The 23,391-nt window shown below is 37.6% G+C and overlaps 1 protein-coding gene across 10 annotated transcripts in view; it reads right to left on the bottom strand.

The window, feature by feature from the left end:
* Positions 1 to 23,391, bottom strand: part of HECW2 (HECT, C2 and WW domain containing E3 ubiquitin protein ligase 2) — a 187,963-nt gene that overhangs the window by 34,675 nt on the left and 129,897 nt on the right. For all 10 annotated transcript variants that reach the window (XM_080599872.1, XM_080599874.1, XM_080599878.1 and 7 more), the window contains 9 exons: positions 21,466 to 22,800; positions 20,154 to 20,249; positions 16,557 to 16,707; positions 16,057 to 16,160; positions 14,501 to 14,625; positions 12,833 to 13,018; positions 7,710 to 7,844; positions 5,034 to 5,136; positions 2,730 to 2,826 (listed from right to left, as the gene is read on the bottom strand). In XM_080599872.1, the coding sequence (XP_080455998.1) occupies positions 2,730 to 2,826; positions 5,034 to 5,136; positions 7,710 to 7,844; positions 12,833 to 13,018; positions 14,501 to 14,625; positions 16,057 to 16,160; positions 16,557 to 16,707; positions 20,154 to 20,249; positions 21,466 to 22,800 (2,332 nt within the window). The remainder of the gene's footprint in view (positions 1 to 2,729; positions 2,827 to 5,033; positions 5,137 to 7,709; positions 7,845 to 12,832; positions 13,019 to 14,500; positions 14,626 to 16,056; positions 16,161 to 16,556; positions 16,708 to 20,153; positions 20,250 to 21,465; positions 22,801 to 23,391) is intronic.

Genomic DNA, 23,391 nt, shown 5'->3' with positions numbered 1-23,391 from the left:
GCACACTTCCACAGCCTACTTCAATTTACAACAGTACCCAAATGGCAAGGATTGAAGAAATAAATTATGACTTTCAAAATACATTCAGTTAGCAGCAACACTAGGAACCAGAAGGACATTTTCTGGGTTAATGTATGCAGCCCTACAAATAAATGCAATCTATGACTTCTCAGGGATTACCACTGAGAGCTGTGATTTTTACAATAGTTTTTAAATATATGCCTTTTACCTTCTGTTAGGATAAAAATTATGTTTAAGGTATGATAGCTGCCTTTGCCTGAAGCCTTTCATATAATTTAACAGCCTCTCAGCCTCTCTTATCTATGATGGTTTGCAGTGAGATTTGATCTTGGCTATGTGCTTAATAATAGTATAAGTACAATGTTCTCACTCAACCATAAAACCTCTGAACAACGGTTTCCTCCTACCTGTAGTACCCTTTCATTGTACATTTTTATGAGACCCTCAACTTCTTACTACATCTCTTCAACCATTTTAGAAATGATAAATCATTTCAGGCAGAAAATGTAAGACTTTTTTCAAATGATCTCTATCCTCTTCCACTTGCCAAATACCAATTTTCTTCCTCACCTATGTAATAATAATAGCAATAGCAATATTTAATATCATTGTCAATCAACTTTGGTTATACTGAGGACATCAAAGAAATAGTTTACAGAAAGTTGTACTAATCGTCCGTCCCCCCCCCCCCCCCCAAAAAAAAAGACAACTCATAATTCAGGATTTCACTTACGTCCTATTTCATTAAGTATTTAAGCAACGATATTGACATAACTTAGTCTCACAATGTGTCAGATATGGATACCAAAATTTGCTAAATCAGGGTCTTAAAAGACTAACTGGTAAGATCTTTATAAAAATGTAAGTGATATTACTAAAGCATCAGCTCTATAAGAATATAGGAGAGGTATAACAGAAGACACTTTAATCAAATGTATTAACTACAAAGAGGAAGACCAGAATAGAACCATTCAGCTTAACAGAATGGTTTCTCTGACCAATAATACTTAATATAAAATGAAACCACGTACATTAAAATCCTTGATCATTCTGCTAAAGCAGGTACATTAGACATATTAAGAAACAGTATTCAGTCTATTTACAAAGTAAATATACCAAAGAATATACAGTCTCCAGTAACTGAGAAGTTGCAGAAGCCAGCATATGTTATCCTTTGATCTCCCATTTTTAATCCACAAATCATCTTTTCTTGAGAAGGGCTCAGCTTGTGGCAAATTACGATTTTGCAATCAGGAAGCAAGGTTATACAAGAGGCAGAATCTGATAATACCAACAAGTCTTTTGAACAGTCTGAATTCTAAATCATCACAACCAACACAAAACATGTGAAGAAAATAAAATTTTGATTGCTATCAGAGTAAAGAAAGCCAAGCACGCTGGAGAAAGGAAAACAGAATAATAAAACTACCAATAATTGGATTTTTTTTTTTTTTGTATATTATTTCTCAGCAGATAAGTTTGTTCACATCTCAAACCAACCCTGGTTGGACAATTTGCCTGCAGTAATATGCAACATAGGAACTGTTTTGACAGGATGAGAACTGTAGGATTTTTATTCTCCTCCTTTTCATTAATTTCTAGTGGACATGAATTCTACTAGTACTTCATTTCAGGGTTGTTAGCCAGGATTTATTTAGAGGATAAATCAAATTTTTAACACAGAAAACTCATCACAAAACTTGTTAGAATGCAATGCTTTGAGAAACTGCAAAACAGGGCAGCTTGTTGAATTTTGGGCACTTGTAGGATGTGGACAAAAAGGGATCGGTATGTAACACAACATAAATGTGAAAATCATTGCTGGCTGCTGTGCCATCCAATACGAACAGGCATTTGGAACCCTGTACTGCACTGGCAGCTCTCTGCACAGGACAGACACATACCAACATAATTATTATTACTACACAACCAGCAAACCAAGGATTTTTAATGTTAGCATCCAGGTAAGAACAGATATAGTAGTTTGTGCACTTAACACTAATATCCAGGTAGACAATTATTCCATCTTTTACACCCAAGAGCGTAAACTGAAGTGTCTTTGTGTAGGATACACTTTAAAAGGGATCTCATCACTTTTGGAATTTCACTTTTTCGCATTTATATTCTAACCATACCGGGAAGTTACAGCCACTGTGTAACAATCGAAGATCATCCTTCATCAAATCTCATTGGGCTATACAAAAACTTTTATACATCCATTTTTGAAATTTTGGAGCAACACTAAAAATTCTGATTGCTCTAAGAGTAGTAAGGCCATTAGGTCAGGGCAGCCTTTCTGTAAGCATGCGTTGAGAAGATGAGAACAAAACCAAATACCATCCTGCCTCACACTCCCAGCTGTACACATACTCAAATGAATTGGCACATTTGCCTTGCCATCCAGCTGTCCTGGCACGTTTTGAAGACATCAGCAAATCTCTTACATTAGTTGTTCTAAACATTATTTTATTTGTTTGTTTTACCTTCATTTTGTAATACCACATTTCTATTGTTTCTCTAAACCTTATTTCAGGGAATTACAAAGAAATACAATAAAGAAATACTGCCCACAGCTTTATGGATATGTTTCTCTCTCACAGGCCAAAATTCTACAACCTGTTACGTGCCACTACTAATTTTAAAGAAAAACTAATCTGAACTCTCATTTTGTATTAGATTAGAATAGCAGATTCCATGAATTTTATTACCTGAGTGAATGATTCCTGGTAAGATCTGGTTGACGCTCTTGTAGAATTTCAAAGATATTGGGCTGCCGCAAAAATGCAACAATCTTGTCATTGTAAGCTGAAAATACCAACAAAAATATTGTGCTGAAACAATGATATACTAAAAGACAGGATGACATTTCTTTTGGGTTTTGAACAACAATGACAGCAAACTTTATCTTCACAGTTCTACCACCAGTTTAGTGGTACTGTGTCAATATATTTATCATGTAAGGCTACTCATACTGCTATTGTGGGGAACATGCTTCCTCTGACAATGAACCAGACTTGATTATGCCATACACTTTCCACTGCTAGCAGTGCTAACTTCGGTAGCAATTTGTATTGCATTTTATCAGTCACACTGTTAGCTGAAGCCAAACTAGGGAATTCATTGCTAGAATAAAACTGCAAGGACCTTAGTTTTCACTGCACTGAACCATGTTCAGTCCTATAAGGGCAATACGAAGTGACGCTGAGCATGAGGGACATTGCTTACTGTGTTATAAATATACCAGTTAGGGCAATGAAGAATCCAATACCTTGTTTTCTAGTGGTGTATTTAATAGTGATATAGACAAGGTTCTTTATTAACTACCTTTAGCTTCTCCTTCCTAGATGTTCAGCATCACTGTAATCTCCAGAGGCTCTTGGAGTGAGTAGTGCAAGAGGGATGAACTGCCCTCTGGAGGTGTCTATCTGATTGCACTACTAAGAGACCAGATTAAGCACCTATCTACAAATTGATAGATAATTTAAAATGTCATTCTTCTCATCATTTGTGTGGTAACTTAGACCTACAATGCTATGTAAGAATACAAGATGACTATACCCGTACACATTACAAAGTTCTTACATGCTGCATGTAGGAAAACTAGCTGAATATTTTTCACCTCTTCCTCTGAGAAGTAACATGTAATGTTATTCATATTAAAGGCCTGATTAAGTTTCAGAAATGCAATGTATTCAAACAGATGACTGTACATCCAGGCTCCTCCCCAAACCTTAACCCATACTGCTTTGTGTGCTTACTGTAACTTTATCTGGTAGTGGGATGCAGCTTTTCAAGACTTCGACCAGACATATAATCAGGCCAGTTATGTCATTTTAGTAGTAACGGATTTTATTTATCAATTCAAATTATTCAAAGATTAATGTTACTCCTTTTCTTCTTTGTAACTTTGCAAAAGGACAGAAATAAAATTATTAAATAACTTATACTTCAATAACATCTATACTTTCTTGCTATCATTCTTAGAATTTTAAGAACATATATCAAAATACAATAGTAAACTCACTCATTTTCAGCACTTAAATATTATCTAAAGCTAAACATACTTCTGATGGTATAAGCATTTCCAGAGTTGACTTACAGCCAAGTCATATTTGGCCATGTTTCTCAAGTACCAACAGACAGCACGTATAAGGAAGTAGGCTGCAGTCATTCAACCTTCCAAGATGAGCTGATAAATGCTAGAAGCAGACTTAGAGAAAAACTATTGAAATGCAATGAAATGAGTACCTACTTTTTGTCTTTTTTTCCTCAATGTCTTTTCTTATGTACGTATTCATTGTTCTAAAGAGATTCCAGGACTCACTCAATGTTGGTGTCCAATCCATTCTCAAACATTAAACAACCATTGGAAACATCCACATTCAAATCCTCACTAATAGCTGAGCCTACATTGAATGCACACCATGTCCATGGCAAGGGGGAGGATTTAAATTAGCAGAGATTTTCAAGTAAACATACTACATTACAAAAATCCAGTTATAGTCAATCGGATTAATTTATCTTGATTTATCACAATGTGACAGCTGTTAGATTCAGGAAGCTAAATTCTGTTCTTGGTGGCACAGAAATCAGTCATTTTGTGTGTATGTAACTGAGAACAGAAGTTAAGCTAATGACTAATTCCAAGCTGATTAACTCTTTCTGGACTCCTGCCAAAATAGATGCCCAGAAGTTCTATAAAATCACTTGGAAATACATGGTGTCAAATTAGAGCCCAGCTTAACTCACTGTCTTCAGCTCCCTGACACCACTTCGAGTAGGGGGATTAGGAAGCTCAGCACAGGTAGAATTTTTGCATCAGTTGTTCAATTCTTTGTAGACACTTCCCAGTACGATTCCTGCAGGTTGCAACTGAATGATTGGTCGTAAGAAGTCATAACAAATGATAACTTCTACCCACCCCAACCAAATGAAAAAACCTTCAGTGCAGACAGACGTGACACATTCAGTCACGGAGTATTTCTCTGAAAAGAGACCATATGCTGACGTACCCACTGGAACCACATCCTGGTACTGAGCTCTGCTGACTGTATTAAATGTGCTAGATGGTCTTGGTAGAACTGGTGGTCCTGAATGACGGGAGTCCTCTCCAACCTGAAAATGTACAAGTAAGCACAATCAGTGCAGTTTATGTACATCTTTATCCACATTAAAGATCAAATTCAGCTCTTTCATTAGCACCATAACCTCTATTACCTCTGTGCATGAGGGGAACTTCCCTAAACTTAAACTGGAAAGAATTTTGTGGCTGAAACAGCAGGATAAAGAAGTGAGTTCACATTCAGCAAGGCAAATGAGTCCCAAACTGGTAAAAATATGCTTCTTACAATCATTCAGGAGAACTGTTCTGAATTTTTTGTGTTCTCCTTCTGGAAGTGAAACATTGCATACAAACTTTTTTTTGTTGGTAGAACCACAACGTAAAATTGTTCCTGGTAGCATCTGTGATGTCAAAGCAACTTCCACGATTTTCTGTATGCTGAGGCTTCCGTTATTCCTACAATGCATTTTCTATTTTATCTATATAAGGCATTTTGTTCAACCACTTTTTCATCCTCTTGGCCCTTTATGTTTAATTCTCAGTCCCTCAGCCTATACATAATTATTATCATGTGAACTACACTTCCACACTCCAAAGAACTCCAAAAAATCCAACTGCAAAAGATCAAGCAATTATAATGGTTTTGTTAAATCCAGTCTCTGTCATCACAAAGCAGCGGAAGTACTGAAACATCTTCCAAGATCTCTTTGCACTCTGATAATACTCTTTCAGAAGAAAAAAAAAAATCCTGTAGGCACTGTGCTGGAAAAGGAATAACATTATTATTAGCTCCAGCTTCATGCTGCAGTTCAGCTTTAGCTGAAATGGCATTCCTTACACTAGTTATTGTTTGCTTTAGAGCATCTCCCTATGAAAACTGGGTCAATGGCTTCAAAACATCAAAGTTCGTGACAAGGCAAATAAAGTATTTTGAGAATTTTTTTCATTAAGTATTCATCTTTCTGCAATAACATACAGTGCCTTGATCAATGGGTTAAAAATAGCTACAAATATGCAATCCTTAAGTCATAAGGGCAGAAGAAAAACTGGTTTTCTTATTCAAACATATGCATATAAATGAACATCATAACATCATCAGTCCCAGAATGGGAATACTGTATTGAATTGCTCTGTTTCAGATTTCTATCTGGAACTATACTTATATTCAAAATAAAACTACAACTGTAACCGTATCAAATAAATATTTCTAAACTGCCATGCAGAAACTAGGATTTAGGAATTTCGTGTATCTTGATGGAATAGGAAATTCATGCACGAAATCAACACTGTATATGCAATATAATGTGATGACTTTCTGCAGGGTAAACTTACACTTACGTTGCAGTATTGACAACTTCAAGCAGCACAGCTGACATTTATCTCTTTGAGTGCAGAGCTTCTGCACTCTGAAGTGCAAAAGAAAGATAATTTGTGTGTATATTTGGTAAAGTCAAGAAAAAAAAATCTGCTCTCTTATAAATCAAACAAATACTTGTTCTACCCTGTGGAAGACCTAAACAACTATAGGAAGACACTTCCAGCTGTCTTGCTTGCTGCAAGACATGAGTGCCTACGAAACACAACCGCATTGACAGAAAATGCTATTTAAAATCATTTGTAAAATATGCAAAAAAAAATGGAAAGGGGGTGGGTGGATGGCGAGGAGGAAGGGAGGCTCTGGAAAGTACCCCTTGCAACTAAACCATATTCATACAGGATATGACAAGACTTGCAACCAATGGTAAAACACTCACTGCAGCTCAGCGGAAGCTCTGTTAGAGAAGTGGCAGAGAAGATTCATGCCTGCTCTGAAGCAGCTGTCTGGCAGAACTTCATGTGCCACAACACCGAGCTAAAAATAGCATAAATCAGAGCATCTCACTACCTATTCTAATGCGTATTCCTCTTTGTGTCAGGGGATAGACTTCCTCAAAGCAAACAGTATGGACGTTAAATAACAACTACAACTGAAGTTTGAGTCATTATAAATACACATTTGTTCACAAGTGAAAAGAATTTACAACAACAATATGGGGACTGCTGGTGAAAATGGCCCACAGTGACACAGCAACAAAATAGTCTTTTCCATGTATTTCTGTTTAGAAAGCAGAGATAAAATACATACATAAGTACATATAACAGTCTGACAAACCCATGTGGTAAGATGATTTTTTACATTTATTCAGATAGTTGCACATCTGGATGTATATACACGTGCACTTTCTTCTTTTTCTCTTACTTGCAGAGCTATTACAACAAAGCTGGCAGACACCAAGCTAGACAGCAATTAAGTATTGACTGTAAAAGACAGGATATCGAAACTGGTAATCTGTAATCAGATGCTCTCCTGTTGTTAAATGGGGTTACTGAGAATTAAATGTAAAATTCATGCCTGATTTTTTTTTTCCTGAAACCAAATATATATATATTTCCAAAGGAACAATGAGGTTTCTGGTTGGCAAATAAAATAATAAATGTTTATAGCTGAGTACCATCCAGTTACAGAACAATCATGCTCCTCGCAACAGAATGGAGTTGTGAATGTAATGATGTGAAAGAGTGAATGTGATGTGAATGACCCTAAACACTTGATGGCTCCTGACAAGAAGGGGCAAATCAAACTTACTTCACCAGCACTGTGGCTGCGTTGCCTGGTTAAGTGCTGCCGATGGACTAAAGCACTAGTGGGCCTGCTGCTCTGCAAGGGAAGCCGAGGGTCAATGAATGTGGTCGTGCGGGAATTGTGGTCAACGAAGAAAGCCTAGACAAAGGAAAAGAAAAATGAATGTATCGTCAACTCTGTGATGAAAGACTACCCAACCACCAAAGAGTTAAATGTCTAAAGTTAATGTGTATTCAGGCTCTGATGTTAAGCTTTGGAAAATCTTTTTCATGTTGCTGTGGCTCATGAAAAAGATTCCCTTCAGCAGATGAAGCATAACAGTTTTTCAACTCACTGGAGGGATGAATTCTTTAATACCTTACTTCACTCATGTCTATAAAGCCCTTTGAAATCTTCAGCTGACAAGCATCAGAAATTTTATTATGATCGTTAAGAGACTCAAATGTTTAATAAAAGTCATCCTTGTGTGTTTTTTCTCTTTCATTTCCTTATAAACATCTAAAAAGATGTCATTAAGTGGCAAAACTATTCCCCTTTGTGATCTATTTACCATATAATTATGAATACAATTGGGTGTGTATTTGTTAAGTGTATGATTGCATCTTATGATGCCCCATGATTACAGGTCAAAAGGCATTTTTGCCATCCTCCTGTTGCAATGTTTGTTAACCTAAAAAAACATCAGTCAGGGACAAAAAGGTGGCAACAAAAACATTCAAACAAGGTAACTGGTGAGAACAACCACATACTGGCTGGTCAGCCATTTGCCGAAAGCAAGGTCACAGGAGCACATATCCTGGAAAATGAAAACCTCCTGCACTTCATTCCAGTTTGAACCAAAAAAGAGTTTCTAAGCCCTGAGATTTAAACTTTTTCCAGAGCTAGTGTTGCACTTGGAAACCAGCAGTCCTATTTAAACACACTTCAGGTTTTTTTGGTCACAATGCTGGAAACATGTGGAAATGGCAAAAAAATAAAACAAAAAAATCCAGGTTTTGAGTAGGAGAGTAACAGGAAAGTGACATCTGGTTTGAGGAATTGAAGAGTCTGGACCAGCAGAGAGGTGGTTAGGGACTGCTGGAACTATTTCTATTTGTGATACCAGTGAGGTACTTTGACCACAGTTTCATAAACAATTTGGTCCTGCAGTGTAAGCAAAATAAACATTCCCATCTTCCCCTACCCTGACCACTTGTTTCATCCCTTGTGCACCCCTCCTGACTTGCGCTGGCACAAGTGTTTGTGTGGCCAAGCAGTGAACCCAGCTGGGGAACTGGTCCAGGCTAAAATTACTCTCCTTTGTCTGTTTCCCTGCTTCTTCCTCTAACCTCAGTCAGCACACCAGGGATGAGAAGACAGCAGAACTGGATCTTTCAGCAGCCTAGAGTATACATGAAATCATTATTTCAGGCTGCTTGGTATAGACAGAACAGAGAAAATGGAATTCTTCTGACTGCTGTGAAAGTAGGTAGACAAACCAGTGTGCCATGCTATATGGCAATTAAATATTGTTACGGATAATGGTTAGAGAAAATGTCATTATTTCCAATTCCCAAGGAAGGGGAAGTATATGGAGCTGCTAACTGAGGCTGACACCTGGCTGTGAGGGAGGCAGGAGGGACACCAAACCTGCAAAACCTCAGACACACTCCAGAAGAGGGCAGCAAGCCTCCCACAGCTTTAACAGCAACGCCTGAACCTGCGACCTGTGTGTACAAGCAGTGAATCACATCACCTGAACACTAATCAAAGGAAGAAGTTTAGAAGCTCTAAACTAAGGAAGAAGCTTTAAGAAGCTGTTCTCATCAGCTGAAATAGTTACAGATATTTAAGTGAAACAATGCTCCACAGTTCACAAACTACACAGTGTTATCAAACAATTGCAATTTTAATTGCAGTGTTTGAGCCTGATGCAGGACTTGTTCACCTTGACAAACGATGATGTCAGCTGCAGCACAAGTTTACCTACTAGAGAACGTAAAAGCAGTGGGAAAGTACTGTGAAAGCATTTCTAAAATTTCAGTTTGGGGCCTGGGAAATGACCAAAAGGGACTGCTGCAATGTATCTAAGCTTTTTGAATTTTTTGCTCCTAATTGATAGGTCTACTTCACTTACTAACAGTTAATTTGTTTGTTTTGAAACACTTTATCTACTACTTTATCTAGTCTGGCCTATGCATATTTATAAGCTGTGAAGCACTTTCATCAAACCAAAGGTCAGTTTCATTAAATCAACATTATACTGTAAAATCACCTAGGAAAAACAAAAAAGTACCGATTCAACAGTGGAAGAAGTACTACCTACAGCTGCACTACACAGTTCTTTGATTCAATGCAGTAGTCTAATGCTGTACATAGTGCTCTTTAGCATTACATTTAAATAAACAACTAACCTTAAACATTAAGTTTAAAACAATCGTGTCTTATTAAATATGAATGCTTACAGGCCAGCTAGTAGCAGCATAGTTTCAAATAAAGCATAAATTACTACTTTAAAGCTTCAGTGAAGAAAATAATTGGAGCTTCAAACCTTTAGGCTAATCTGGACATTGGCACACAGCTCAAAATACAGTGCATCTCACAATCTCTTTTACAAAAATCCCTTTCATATCTCTTGTTAGCTATAATCCATAAGTCTATAAAGCTTGAAGAGAATGACGTAAGATTGGTGTGCCAAAACTGCATTTAAGCCATTAAATGTGGATAGATGCTTAAGTTGTCTTTCCAGTTAAAGTCTATTACGCATGCTAAAAAAAACTTTTCTTCCTATTCAGGACATTAATAACCAATTACAATTTGACCATAGAAAGAAAGAAAAAAACAACCCTGCTATAAACTTACTATTTATCTGAACATCTTATGGAGATCTATTTAAAAAGCACACACATTTACAAGTGTCTTTAAAATATTGTCATGTGCCTACACATATTGCACAAATGCACTGCGGTGCTTATTGGTAAATACCCATATGTATACATATACGTGGCAGCACACAATTTCAGAATAGTTGCTCAGACTGGGTTCAGCCTAGGGTCTTCTCTGGCCTAGATGGTGCTTCCTGTTGCTGCCTTCCCCAGCAGCCCTCTGCCTCCCTGTGTTCAGTAACCGATGACTGATCCATAATGCTGATCAGATACTCTATCTGAGATATAGCTGACCTTTTCGGGAGAACTGTATGCCAAACAGGTTTTATCCTCTGAAGGGGATATGCAGAGGAGTCAAAGAAAAGTGGGCAATTGGGCTTAGCTGTGCAGCTTTGAAGGGAGTTCAGAGGTAGGAGGTCCCTGTCTGAGTATGAAAGAGAGCCTGCAAAGAGGACAAGCCACCAGAACTGCAGTGACATCAGGGAGTATAAACTCTGCTGTATTAGGGTCAGAACAATCACTGTGCCTTGTGAGCAAGAGCACCAAGCCTCTTACTACAATATACTTGGAAAAATAAAGGAAAACCTCATCTCAGCAAGAAAGAATAGGCAGGGAAAAGAGACATAATTATATATTGTGGCATGGCTAATTTCTACTTGCTTCTCTTTAGCTTATGCTTTAATAAAAGTAGATTGAGTTTCGGTTTGGTTTCATAAAGTATTGGTCTCCATATACTGGCCATCATCTCTCTAAACTGCTGAATAAGCTTTCTTACTAGCCACAAGTGCTGCTTGTGACAAAGACAATTCAATATAATGAGAATGAACAATACTGAGCATAATTCAAATTGAAGAAATCCCAGTGGGGATTTATTCAGTGCTTCCTCTTGTTGATTAATGTTTGTCATAGTATTACTGTTACCAAACACTACACCAGAAACCCAGAGGTCTAATTCTCTCTATGGAACACCTATTGAAGTAAATTGAAATGGCCATATTCTTCAGGAGAAAACTGGCCTCTGAAGGACTGAACAGAAAAGGATGACGTAGAACAGAAGAGAGAGAGAGGTGCAAATGAGAAGGTTAATATAATTGCACATCCCTATCAGTGTTGCTAATGGGAAAACACAGTATTTTCTCAAGTCAGTAAATCCAGGAAGAAAACAACCCTCAAGCACTTTTTCTAGCCTTCAGTTTAGAAGCTGTCTGCAATCTTTTCAAGCATCAAGACTATTATTTATATGGACAGTCACAGCTAAGCCTACAAAGACTGATAAACATAAAAACTGATAAGCTTAGTGTGCCTGTAGTCCTAATTAGGACATCTCATACAAACTGCTAAGCCTTATCACTTTCTCACATGCTAATCAGTCTATTTTTAACCTTACTATTTTCTGCAAAGGAAATCATATTCTAGATAGCAAGGATGCACTAGTTTAAATTTACATTAAAATTACATTACTATTGTAAAAATTCGTCTGTTTTTCTTTGATTTTAAAATATTTTGTTAGAACTTCAAAAGCGACATCTGTTTTGAAAAGCAGTAGAATTTGCAACCATTCAAGATCCCTGTTACTTAATGGAACTCATTAAACACAGTTTCTACCCAGTTAACACAGCCAACAGAATGAGCATCCCGAGGGCTTTTGAGAGTACACTGATATCTCAGAAGCTGATGAACATTGGAGCTACTTAGCATTTGGATGGAGGATTCACCAAAGAAAATTGTTAACTATTAAAGAAAATAAGACCAAATAATGCATGCTAATAAATTCCACTTGAGATGCTGAAGCTGACAGTTAGAGAAAAAAGCTCGTATAAATACCTCAACAATAACTAAATCAAAATCAAAAAAATAAAAATTGATAAAAATTAAGTAACCTTACATTTAAATTTTCTTCTGAGTACACAGGCAAAACTCACTGTTTTTTTCAAAGTTCACTGAGCTGCACACTAGATAATCCTTTTCAAAAGAAACTTTTAATATCCAATTTATATCACAGTAAAAATACTAAACCATTTTCTACCGTTTTTCCTTGTAGCAGTTAATACACACTTACCAGTCTCCTTCTTTCATATAATGTTTTGTCAGCAGAGATAAGAAGTTACAATCTACTTTTGACAAAAGAAGAAAAAAAGGATGCGCACCTTTTACATTTGGAGAATTATGTGTATTTATGCTCTTGTTAAAAGCAACCAAGTCTTAACACTGCAACCTCCAAAAATCAAACATTCAGCAGAGCTACATATACATTACAATTACCTTGCCCTGATGGTCATGTTTCATTTCCCAACCTCTTGGCAGCTCCAGCTGTTTGTTAGCAAACATGTTTAGGAAGCCAACCAAATCACGATTATGCTGGTAGCGCTCAAAATGGTGGGTGTCCCGCCGGACTTTGGTGATCATGTGCTTCAAACATGTGTTATTTGTAAACATGCGGTAGGCACTCTGAAAAACACATTAACAAAAGTACATAATCTTGAAAGATAAAATTTCTTTTTACTACAAAAAGACATATCCACCATAAATAAATGATCTTAACCCTTAAAAATAATTTCCAACTAAGCCACACCAATAAAAAAATGGTCCTCTTTCTGCGGTTTTGGAATAAGTGTTCAATATTTCTTTTTTTACTTAATATATATGAACTTCTGTTATTGACTGATTTCAGCGAAGTGTGAAATACTCTATTTCGGACTCCTTCTACCACACTCTTGTCCCTGGAACTGTGAAGAATCTTAATTGCTAAAAAGTAGAGATTTCATAGATATTCTCTGATTTCTGGAGTAAGAGTCAAATGGAGCCACAGAACACTGTCATAAAGCTGGTAAGATTTTCTGCAAGATAGACACATTTATCCTTGTAGAAATTTTCACAACTCTATGTAAATATTGTTTCCACCTACACATTTTAAAAATATAAAAAAATGGGGGGAAGAACCCATTAATTGCATGCTCATGTGTAATGTATCTAATAAAATTAAAATAGAAAAGTAAAATGAGAACACTAAGTAACAAATAAAACCTTAAATAAAAGGGAAAATAAACAGTTAATACCCTTTCCTCCAAAACAAGATCCCAGACAACCAGAAATCAAGTCTTTGTCTCAGGATTAGCAATAGACAGAAGGTAAAACATAGGCCCTTCAATTGCACTGTGCTGTTGCCTAAATCACTCTGTTCTCCTACCTCTACTCCCTGGTCAAATGTCTTATTCACTTCTGCCCTATTTCAAATATTGAAGGTAAAGCAGTGCAGACCAAGCAGAATTATTCAGCCACATTCAGGCATGCATACATGTCAAAATTAAATTAACACCAACCAGTAATTAAAAAAAACAACACTGGATTACTAACAAGTGTGCTTGCAGACAATAAATTATTCATCCCATTACTTCTGTTTATACTATACACCCCATTATGCAAAGGAAGAAAAATACTGAAACAACTATATAGGAAGAATCACTGAAGTACAGCGAAAATAGAAAACATATATTAAGATGTCGTTTTGTTCAGTGTGATCTCTAATACATTTTGATATAAACCAGGCAATCTGGGGAGTATACACAATCCCATGAGCAGCAAAATGACCTTAAAACAGAAGCTGCACTTTTCAATCTGAGAATTGTCTGTCACCCTCTGCAGAGCACAATAAGAAAGCTATTGTTTCAAATAAACAAGTGAGCTTGGTATCCTAAAAAAGATGAAGAGTTGAGTCAAAAATAAAAATTGTACTAGGTCTAATACCAACTATAGCCATCTCTGATAGCTCACCATTTGCAAGGAATGATATGAGCATTTGAATTTATCCCGCCTCCCTAGGTACTATCAGTACCTTAGTGTCAAACACTGAGTAGTCTCTTGGCATGCAAGACATCCATATATATAAACGCGTATTTATGTAAGTTTTTCACCTGTACAAACTATACTCACAGGGTTAGAATGCAGCACTGTAAAGAACTCTGGGCTGATAAGAAATTTCACAGGGGGAGACTGGAGCAATAAAGTAAGTCTGGATCTGGAGGTAGAGTGAGGCAGCACATTCTCTCTTCGAAAATCTAAAAGCAAAGTGAATGACAAAGACATCCACTAATAATCATTACCAAAACACTACTGCAAACAACTACATTAAATGGATTCACACAAGAAAGAAAAGCACTGTGTATACAATTATTTCAGACTTAGAACATGTTATAATTGCACCTGAAATGTTTTTAATATAGCACTGATGATCTTGAAAATATCAGAACTTGAGTTTACGATCATTTAAAATAAATAAATAAATTCCAATCATTTGTGTTCCCAAGCATGTCCATATATATAAATTGCAACAAGGTCCCCATGGCAAACCTATGAAGGTTAAAAGGCCTTTAACACTATTTACTTGATACTCTCAGAATCATGCTGGGGGAGAAACATGAGGGGTATACAGCAGTTTCAACAATGCATTGAAGAATAGTTACCATTTAAGTAAAAAAAAAAAAAAAAAAAAAAAGGGTACACCAAACGAGGTTCCATTGAGATCTGTATGGGTCTGGTCCCATTCATTACTTCTATTAATGACTCAATAGGGAGGACAGAACTTACTCCCACTAGGAGATGCTGCAATAGCTGGACAGCGGGATGGAAAAGATTCGAAAACCATAGTGACACATTAGAAAAATGAAAAGATCTATGTGCAGGTATGGATAATCAACTGCACAAACACAGGATGAATAATCAGTCTTCTATGCTGAAGATCTGCACACAGAGGTCCGGGTGTGATTTTTGCAGATCAAAGACTGAACATTGGTGGTTACTATCATTCAAGAAAAAAAAAAGGAATAATTATGTGTAAGAAGTTTTGTCTGTAAGACATGGGAAGTTTCCAGTCTTTTCAGTACAACAGTCACAGACACATTTAGTTTTCTGAAATATCCCTAAGGAGCTGCAGACTAACTGAAGACAGTCCTGAGAGGACCAACAAAATAATTAAGAGATGTAACAAGAATAGGAATAGTCTGTTTCACAATGTTACATAATATCCACTGATTGCATACAGTAAGGACACATTAGTTGGAATTTGCCAAGGATGGGTTAGATGTAGCTCATCCTATCTACCTTCACCAAGGAAATGAAATAGGTGACTGCTCAAAGTCCTTTCTAGTGCTATATTCTACCATTTCAAAATGTAGCAGCCTATAAAAAAAATATTTGTAACCCAGACCACACCATTTTATACTCTTTCTCTGCAAATGTCTTGCCTATATTTTTACCCAGTCAGGCACTGACAGAAAAAGTCTCTAAATCTCACATTCATCTCTTCAGCACATCAAACAGGGTGAGCCATAATCTTCAAAAGTAGACAACAATGAAAACAAATGGCAACCCAGATTTTCAGGGGCAGAAAGTATGTTCTGCCTTATGTCACTAAATAAATCATCTACAGGATGAATGCTCCATTTAGCAAGAAATAAATCCTTTTTTTTTTTTCTTTTTTTTTTTTTCACCTGCATTAGAATGGTGAAAGTCAGTTTCCTCTCCAGCTCCATCCACTGCATTTGTATGCTCTTCAGGCCTGTCATTAGTCATTGTTCTGCGGATGCTCTGGTACCTACAGTTAGAAAACAATACTTTATATATAGTATATAGTAACTGTGATCCACCTCCGGTTCCGAGGGACTCTAATAATGAAGTCGGGCTTGCCCTTCTTTTCTGCCTTGTAGGTTAACATACACTAATCTCTCTAATTTCAGCATTAGGAGCCTTTTGAATTTCTGAAAACCATTATCAGTTTGTTTTTTTTTTTTTATCCACATAGCTGTTGAACACAGGTGGGATATGAAAGCCTTAGAAGCCCACATGCAACGTAAAAGGAACAGTCACATAAAAATAAATACATATGGCCAGCTGCAACAGCAACTGGGACCCAGTATTCATTGTTCAGTCTTATCACAGTGAATGCAGTTTTGTAAGCACACAATTCACAAGCAACAATGGTAATTCTTACCGGCGATTCAGCTGTTCCATTTGCTGTATGGAATTTGACCGCTGGAGAATCTGTGGGGCCGGGGGGGCTGTGGGTCGCTGCCATGTTGTTGTCCTGTTCACATGGTCCACATAAAAAATTCGTCCATGGCTGTCAATTCGAGCTTCCCAGTCTAAGTAGCAATAAAATACTGTTAACTATGGAGGTGTTTGGTTTTATTTCTGTATTTATTTTAGCTCTTTGTAACTGAATCTAATGTTCCAAGTTTCCATTTCTCTATTACAGGATGACTTCAGCACAGAACTTTCTCACTGAAAGGCTAAGAGATATGGCTTCTCCCTGACTGTACTGCATAAGTCAAACTCCCTGTAGTAGTTTAGGTTCTATGGAATCCATATGTAACTAAAAGCACTTAAAGATGAGATGAAAACTACTTCAGTAAGCCAATGCCTAAATATCAAAAACCTTGCAAACCTGTCACTGTTTTTCCCCAGCTGATAGTAACAGTTATACGGTCAACCTCTTGTGCAAGCAGTAACTATAATGCTGTCCCAGTTTTGGTTTTGCTACAGAAACTATGGAAAACATTAGAAGTCTAGCACTAAGCATTATGGTCTGTTTGATCTCTGCAACCAGTGTTACAAAAGACCAGAATATGACATCCCTAACTATTAAAAAATAGGAACCACTGCATTTATTAATAATACCTAACATACAGTCAGGTTGAAAGAAAGAAGATAGCAGCATGAGATCACCTGAATATAGTATTTCTTCTCTGTCCATATTATACACGTGATTTTGCATAAAATGTGCAAATCATTTAGCATGTCACCAGCTGAAAAACAATCTTTAAGAGCTCAAAAGGTTTCTAGGAGAGACTTACTCTATTTCAAGTCGAGGTGGAAACATCAGTCCCTGCAGTAACATTCAAAAAAGCACTGGCAGGCAACCAATTCTAAATGACCGCTGCTCCACGAGGAAAGAGGGGATAGAAAAATCCTGACAGCAGAGAAGGAAAACTAAATTCTACTGTAAACTGTTTAGTACTGACAGCCTTAAAACCTCAGGCTTTGTTACTGCATGTGTATTATGACTTCTGTCAACAACTGAAGGCAGCTAAGCAGCTCGCTGCACTACACTGTAGGGTGTGAGCTGACTCACAAAGAGGTTAAAAAAAATGTTCTGAGTTAAACTGAATGTATCATCTCTGCAAGACTGCTGTGTATTTTAGCTGGCCACAATGCAAATTGTTCTTCTATCTTTATGGTTCATAATCAGAACAGCCTATTAGTGATTAGAGTATTATTACTGTAAACAAGAGCTATGTAGGAAAGTAAACTTGGAGTAAGAAAAGAAAAAGAAACACCATAGTGTAAGAATAAAGAGAACTGTTTAACAAACAAATTACAATTCCAGGAGAAAATAAGTATGTTGATGTCATCTTTCTCCAAATCCATAAGCAAAATCCAGAATTTTGTACTATATTGCAAATTAAAAGTTCAAAATAAACAAAACTGCAACGATGCAAAGGTTATGGATTCATCAATGTACTTGCTATACAAAATATAACGCATTTCAAAGTTACTCCACAAAAAGAAAAAATAATTTAATTTCTATCTCAAAAAAGCAAACTGAAACATTTCAGCATTCTCTGAAAAAGTTTCTCCCCCCAGAGACAAAAAAAAAAAAGATTGAAAGAGATGATTCTGTGAAAAGTTCAAATTAATAAGCGGTATCGTTCTGATGAAATAAAAACACACGTTTCACCATTCCACCTAGATTTCAAACCCTTAAATGCTGTATAACAGCTGAGATTTTTCTTGTAGTGATGTCTAATTCCAACACAGTCACCATTTCTGTAATGTGTTCTTGAGACAGAAAGAGCAGCTTTGCCTGCGTTCGTCTTTAAATAAGCAAGTCTGAATGCTTGTGCAATGTGTTCTAAAGTAAAGGACTTCTATCAGTGCTGTGAGGGACAAAAAAATCTTCCTTTAGTCAAACTGTTGTTGGTCAAACGTGTTACAAAGGACTTAGCTTGCTAAATTGTGAAATTTTAATTGATCAAGGGTGCGCATTCAAGCTGGTATTTGTTGATTTTTCCCCAGGAATGTAGGAGTTTTAAATGTTACATGTTCTAGGCAGACATACTAGGCATATTCTGTTCTAGAGACCTGTTCTGGGCAGAGCTTTGGCGAAGAAAACGAATCTAGGCAATAATTAGTATTTAGGATTTCATTCATATTAGCAGAAAAATGATTAACAAACTTGGCATTGGGCCTTGATTTTAAAGGGCTGGTGCATATATACATGCCCATGTACAACTACGTAAAATCCCAGCAAGTGTCTGAGATCTTTGAATTCCACACAGCCAAGCCTTTTCCATGAACATTCTAATAGTTTTTTCCGAGTAGTTATTGTATCATTTGCTTCTGAAACACAAAAAGCAATCTGTGTACAAACCATGGTGCTACAAAAGCTGTATCTATGCATTTCTAAGTTATTACACCTGATCTTCCATAACGTTCTCTGTCTTCTTCAGCATGAAAAGTGATAAAAATGCAAATGAACTATATGTCTCCCAGGCATAAGTTTGTGAAAAATAATTCTGGGTTATTGAGGTGGCAGTTAATTAACTTTGGGATCTGTGCAGAGGACTAATTTGTTATATGCACTGCTTATAACAGAATCCTCAGGGAGCAAAATCTTCTCATCATCTGGCATTCCGATACGTGATTCTATCCGTGTTCTACTGTCAGGCTCTTTACAGCCACCCTATTCAATTACACAGCAAATGCAGTCCCATTTCACACAGCGGAATGGAATCTATTAATTGCACATTAAATACCTGAATTACTGGCTTCTTCAAAATCATAGAGCTTTGCCATTGAGTTCACCGTGTCTGATTTTTTTCTTTTCTAAAGCCATGTTTCCTCATTAGCCATGTAGCTTTTTTCCAACCCTCCTTTCTCCTTTCTTTAATCATCTAAGACTAAATAGATCACCACCGCCCACGTTTAATAAAGAGTGTCAGTCCAAAAACTGCGAGCAATGTGTTTTCTGTATGTATTAAAGAAATGACAATTTCTCAGTCAATTTAGCTCATTCAACAATTGCTTAATATCCAGATTTATTTTAATTCAAATGCCTTGACACAGCTTCAGAAAATGCAAGGAAAACACAGACACCTTTCATGTAATCTATGAGCAGAGAAAGATGTTAGATATTTCTTTGCAAATCATCACCATACATGACATATTCATAGATTTCAGTGTGCTTGCTATCTTTCCCTCAGAGCGTGTCACATAGCATATCACCTTACCTCCCTACTCACGTGCGCTGCCTGTTGAAAAGGCAGCATCACGCCTTCCTAATTTCTCTGCAAATTTCACTTAGCAAGTCTGTATACATCAGATATAATTATCATAACACATCCTCATAGTTTGCAGACTGAGCACAATGCCTTTCACGAAACAGCACTAGACTTAATCATCATCCTTCCTCACTAAGAACTTCTCAGTTGTTCATTCTCAGTTCTCACATTTAAAAATGAAACATAATGAGATCTCAGTAATAACATCTTGGCAGCCTAACCCACAATTAAAGTATGAAGAACCTCACTTGGTGGCAGAGCTTCATCCACTCTCTGGTACCGGCTAACATCCTGACGTACCGAAGGCAGCGACCTCAAGGGCTGATGGCCATTGGCTTGAGCACCTAGAAACAAAATGCCCACAAATCACTTTCCGGTCAATGTGGGGAAACCATAAAGTTGTCTCTGAAGAGAACAAGACACACTAAAACTTCTGCAGGACTATGACATTTTAGGATATATCTATTAATCATCTGGCTTTTCTGGCAAAATAAGTCATGTCTACAGATCAGAGTGATTTCTCTGGCATACTCTGCAGTCCTGCTCCTGAAAACGTTACCTCTTGGGACACAATGCATCCACTTGTGAGCAATGAAAGCCACGGCACTAACAGCTGCATGTGCCTGAGTCATATCCCACCAAGGGACATGGGCAAAGCTACATCCACCTGGCCACCACAGAAATCTGCTCTAACTGTCCACTGACTTTCCTTGCTGCAGCAATACTGATTAGCAATGTATGGTGTAATCTGACACCTAGCAAAGAGTCTTAAATGTCTAGAAAATGATGTAAAAGAATGTATTGACAGCATTTGAAAAAATAACAAAATTATATTTTACCAGGATAAATAGAGTAGATAAGATTAACTACAAACATATGCAGAACAGCATGGACTTCAAAGATAGGGAAATGAGCTCTGGACTTCTGAAATGTTACAAAAAAAGACACATCCAGAAATCCAATTTGATTGCACCCACTTAATTAGATCCACTTCAATCTCTGTAGAAAGAGAATGGATGATCCATTGCGAAATGTGCTTGAAAAAAATCTGCAATGGACACATTTCTATTTTCCATGATTTTAGTGAGATATGAAATCCTGAACTGCTAAAATAACTTTATAGATGGGAGAAGTTTTACGGTCTTGAGTAATGCATTATTATTTTCCCATGGTTCCAACTATGCTAGGATGTGTCCACACATATAAGTAACTGCAAAAGGTAAGATATCAGCCTGAAACATGACTAAAAAATTGTCTAGCAAGCAAGGTAATACTGTGAAATTCTTTTCTCTTCTTCACACTCCTTCTCAATACTCTCTCAAGAATTAAAATATGTCCTATTTCAAAATAAACATGTCTTGGATATTTCAGTTTTGGTATTTTTGTTAGATCAAAAATCCCAAGTGTCTCTCAAACAAAGAATTAAGTCTCACAAGAAGAAAACCTTTGAAAGATAATGACATTGATAATTTAAGATCCTTACTTTCAGATGTTCGTTTTTAATTAATTTCTACTGGCTGCAGAAAGGTCACTTTAATAAGTGCCTCCTGCAGTTGTTACCTCCAGTAGCTCCTTCAACCTGTGCTGTGGCACCCTCACAAGCTGCTTGGGCTCCTTCCGTTTCTTCATCCTGAGACTGGCTATTGGCAGCTGCCACCTGCAGGCTTCTTCTTTGCCAGATTTCTTCTGCTTCCTCTTGGTCTTGTAATTCACCTGCTTCAGCCTCCTGTACTTCCTCCTGAGGTAACTGTACTGCAGGCAAAGAGCCCGAAGTACTTGCAAAGTCTTGTGTTTCAGCAGCTGGCTGAGTTCTAGCCACATCAGTGGCACAAGCTCCCTCTTCCTCTTCCTGAGGAGAAAAAGTGGGAGTCTCAGGAAACCTAGCACTTTCAAAAGAACACCGCATTTCAACTGAGGAACGACGCACAGTTGCACTTTCGTTGCAAGAGCTGTCTGCCCCTTCCACATCGCTCTCCCCTTCCTGTCGGGTACTAGCCTCACTGACACTTTCCGTGCGAGCAGGATCACTCTGCTCAGTTTCTGATGACAGCTGGGAAGGTTCAGACCCTTGATCAATGGATTCTGTTTCACTAACACCCCTTCTGCTCCCAGCAGCGGCATCGGCAGCTCCTGCATCTGTACTGCTAGGAGGCTGCTCTACCTCGTGAGCGGCATATGACTCTCTGCCAGCCTGCTCTGCTGGTGTTTCACTTTGAGAACCTTGTGGACTTTCCCCTTCTGCTAACTGTGATGGTGGAAGCTCTGGGAGACTCTCTGGCTGGTCATCACTTGAAGGCAAAGGAGCTTCAGAGGCTGAAACATTTTCATTCTCTGCAGGCCCCTGTGTTACCTGATCTGATGAGCAACTTAAACCATCTCTTTCAACGCTTCTTGTAGCACCATTAAGCATTACCAAACCACCATCATCTTCCAAGGAAGGTGGAAAACCCAGGTCTTGATGTAGCTCATGTTCCTCTTCATCCGAGTCAATGTGAAGCATCGCATTAAGTCTTGTGTCAGTAGGGAAGCTACTCCTCAGTTTTGGGGAGGCTCCACGTGGACGTTCACCAGAGGCAGACGTCCCAGGTCTGGGATGAGCATTGTGTTCTATTGCATCCAGATAGTCATTTAGTGAGTCCTGGCGACCTCTTGTAGGTGATGATCTTGAAGCACCTGAGGTTATCTCATCCTGGTCTGTTTCTAGAGTTGTACTAGTCCTTAAAATATGTCTCTGGATTGTTTCTCCAGAAGATTCCTCAAGGACTGGCCCATTGGAACACACTGTGGATGTATCGTGATGTCCTGTTGGCATGTCCTCATCATCCGAGGGGCTCCCCAAGTCTCCATTTACAGAGTTCACTCCTAGCAAAGTGCCGACTGTTTCTGGTGATGCATCTGCAGAGACACAACAACTGAATGTGAAACATGTAATGCATAGACAGTTCATTATATTTTCCCAACATCACAGAAGTGATACATCACATCTTTCAAGATGTTGGCTTATTTCAATCAGGCAAGTAAGTGAAGAAAATGCAATTAAAACAATACAGGCATCTACATCATTATAACAGCAATCACAGAATTTTCTCTGTATAAGTCTATCCTATTTTATGGGTCATAGAAAATTTCACAGGCATGGAATATTACTTTAGAGGACTCCTATTTTGCTTTCAAAAGACAAAGCATTGCCAAGCGTCTTGACAAACTGCCTGCAAAACCAGCCTCACAAACAAGGAACGGGTTTTCTACAACATCTCTCTTATATCCAGAAGCAGGATTTATACAAAACCAGTCACTGATGCCAGCTGTCCTTAGCAGCATGTAAACCTGCACCTGAGATCACATGAGCAATCACAAATTGTGCATTGATACACAATTCTATACACAACAGTTAGTTTGAATAAACTTAACAGACTTTTCCACTGTAAAGAATGGGAATCTACCTAAGCAAAGTTCACAAAATATTAAATACGTTTTGGTATGAAA

This window comes from Anser brachyrhynchus (genome assembly GCF_964034855.1).
Source record: "Anser brachyrhynchus genome assembly, chromosome: 7".
In the NCBI taxonomy this organism is placed as follows: Eukaryota; Metazoa; Chordata; class Aves; order Anseriformes; family Anatidae; genus Anser; species Anser brachyrhynchus.
Note: the sequence above shows the minus strand (reverse complement) of the source record. Positions and strands in the feature narration are given on the sequence as shown.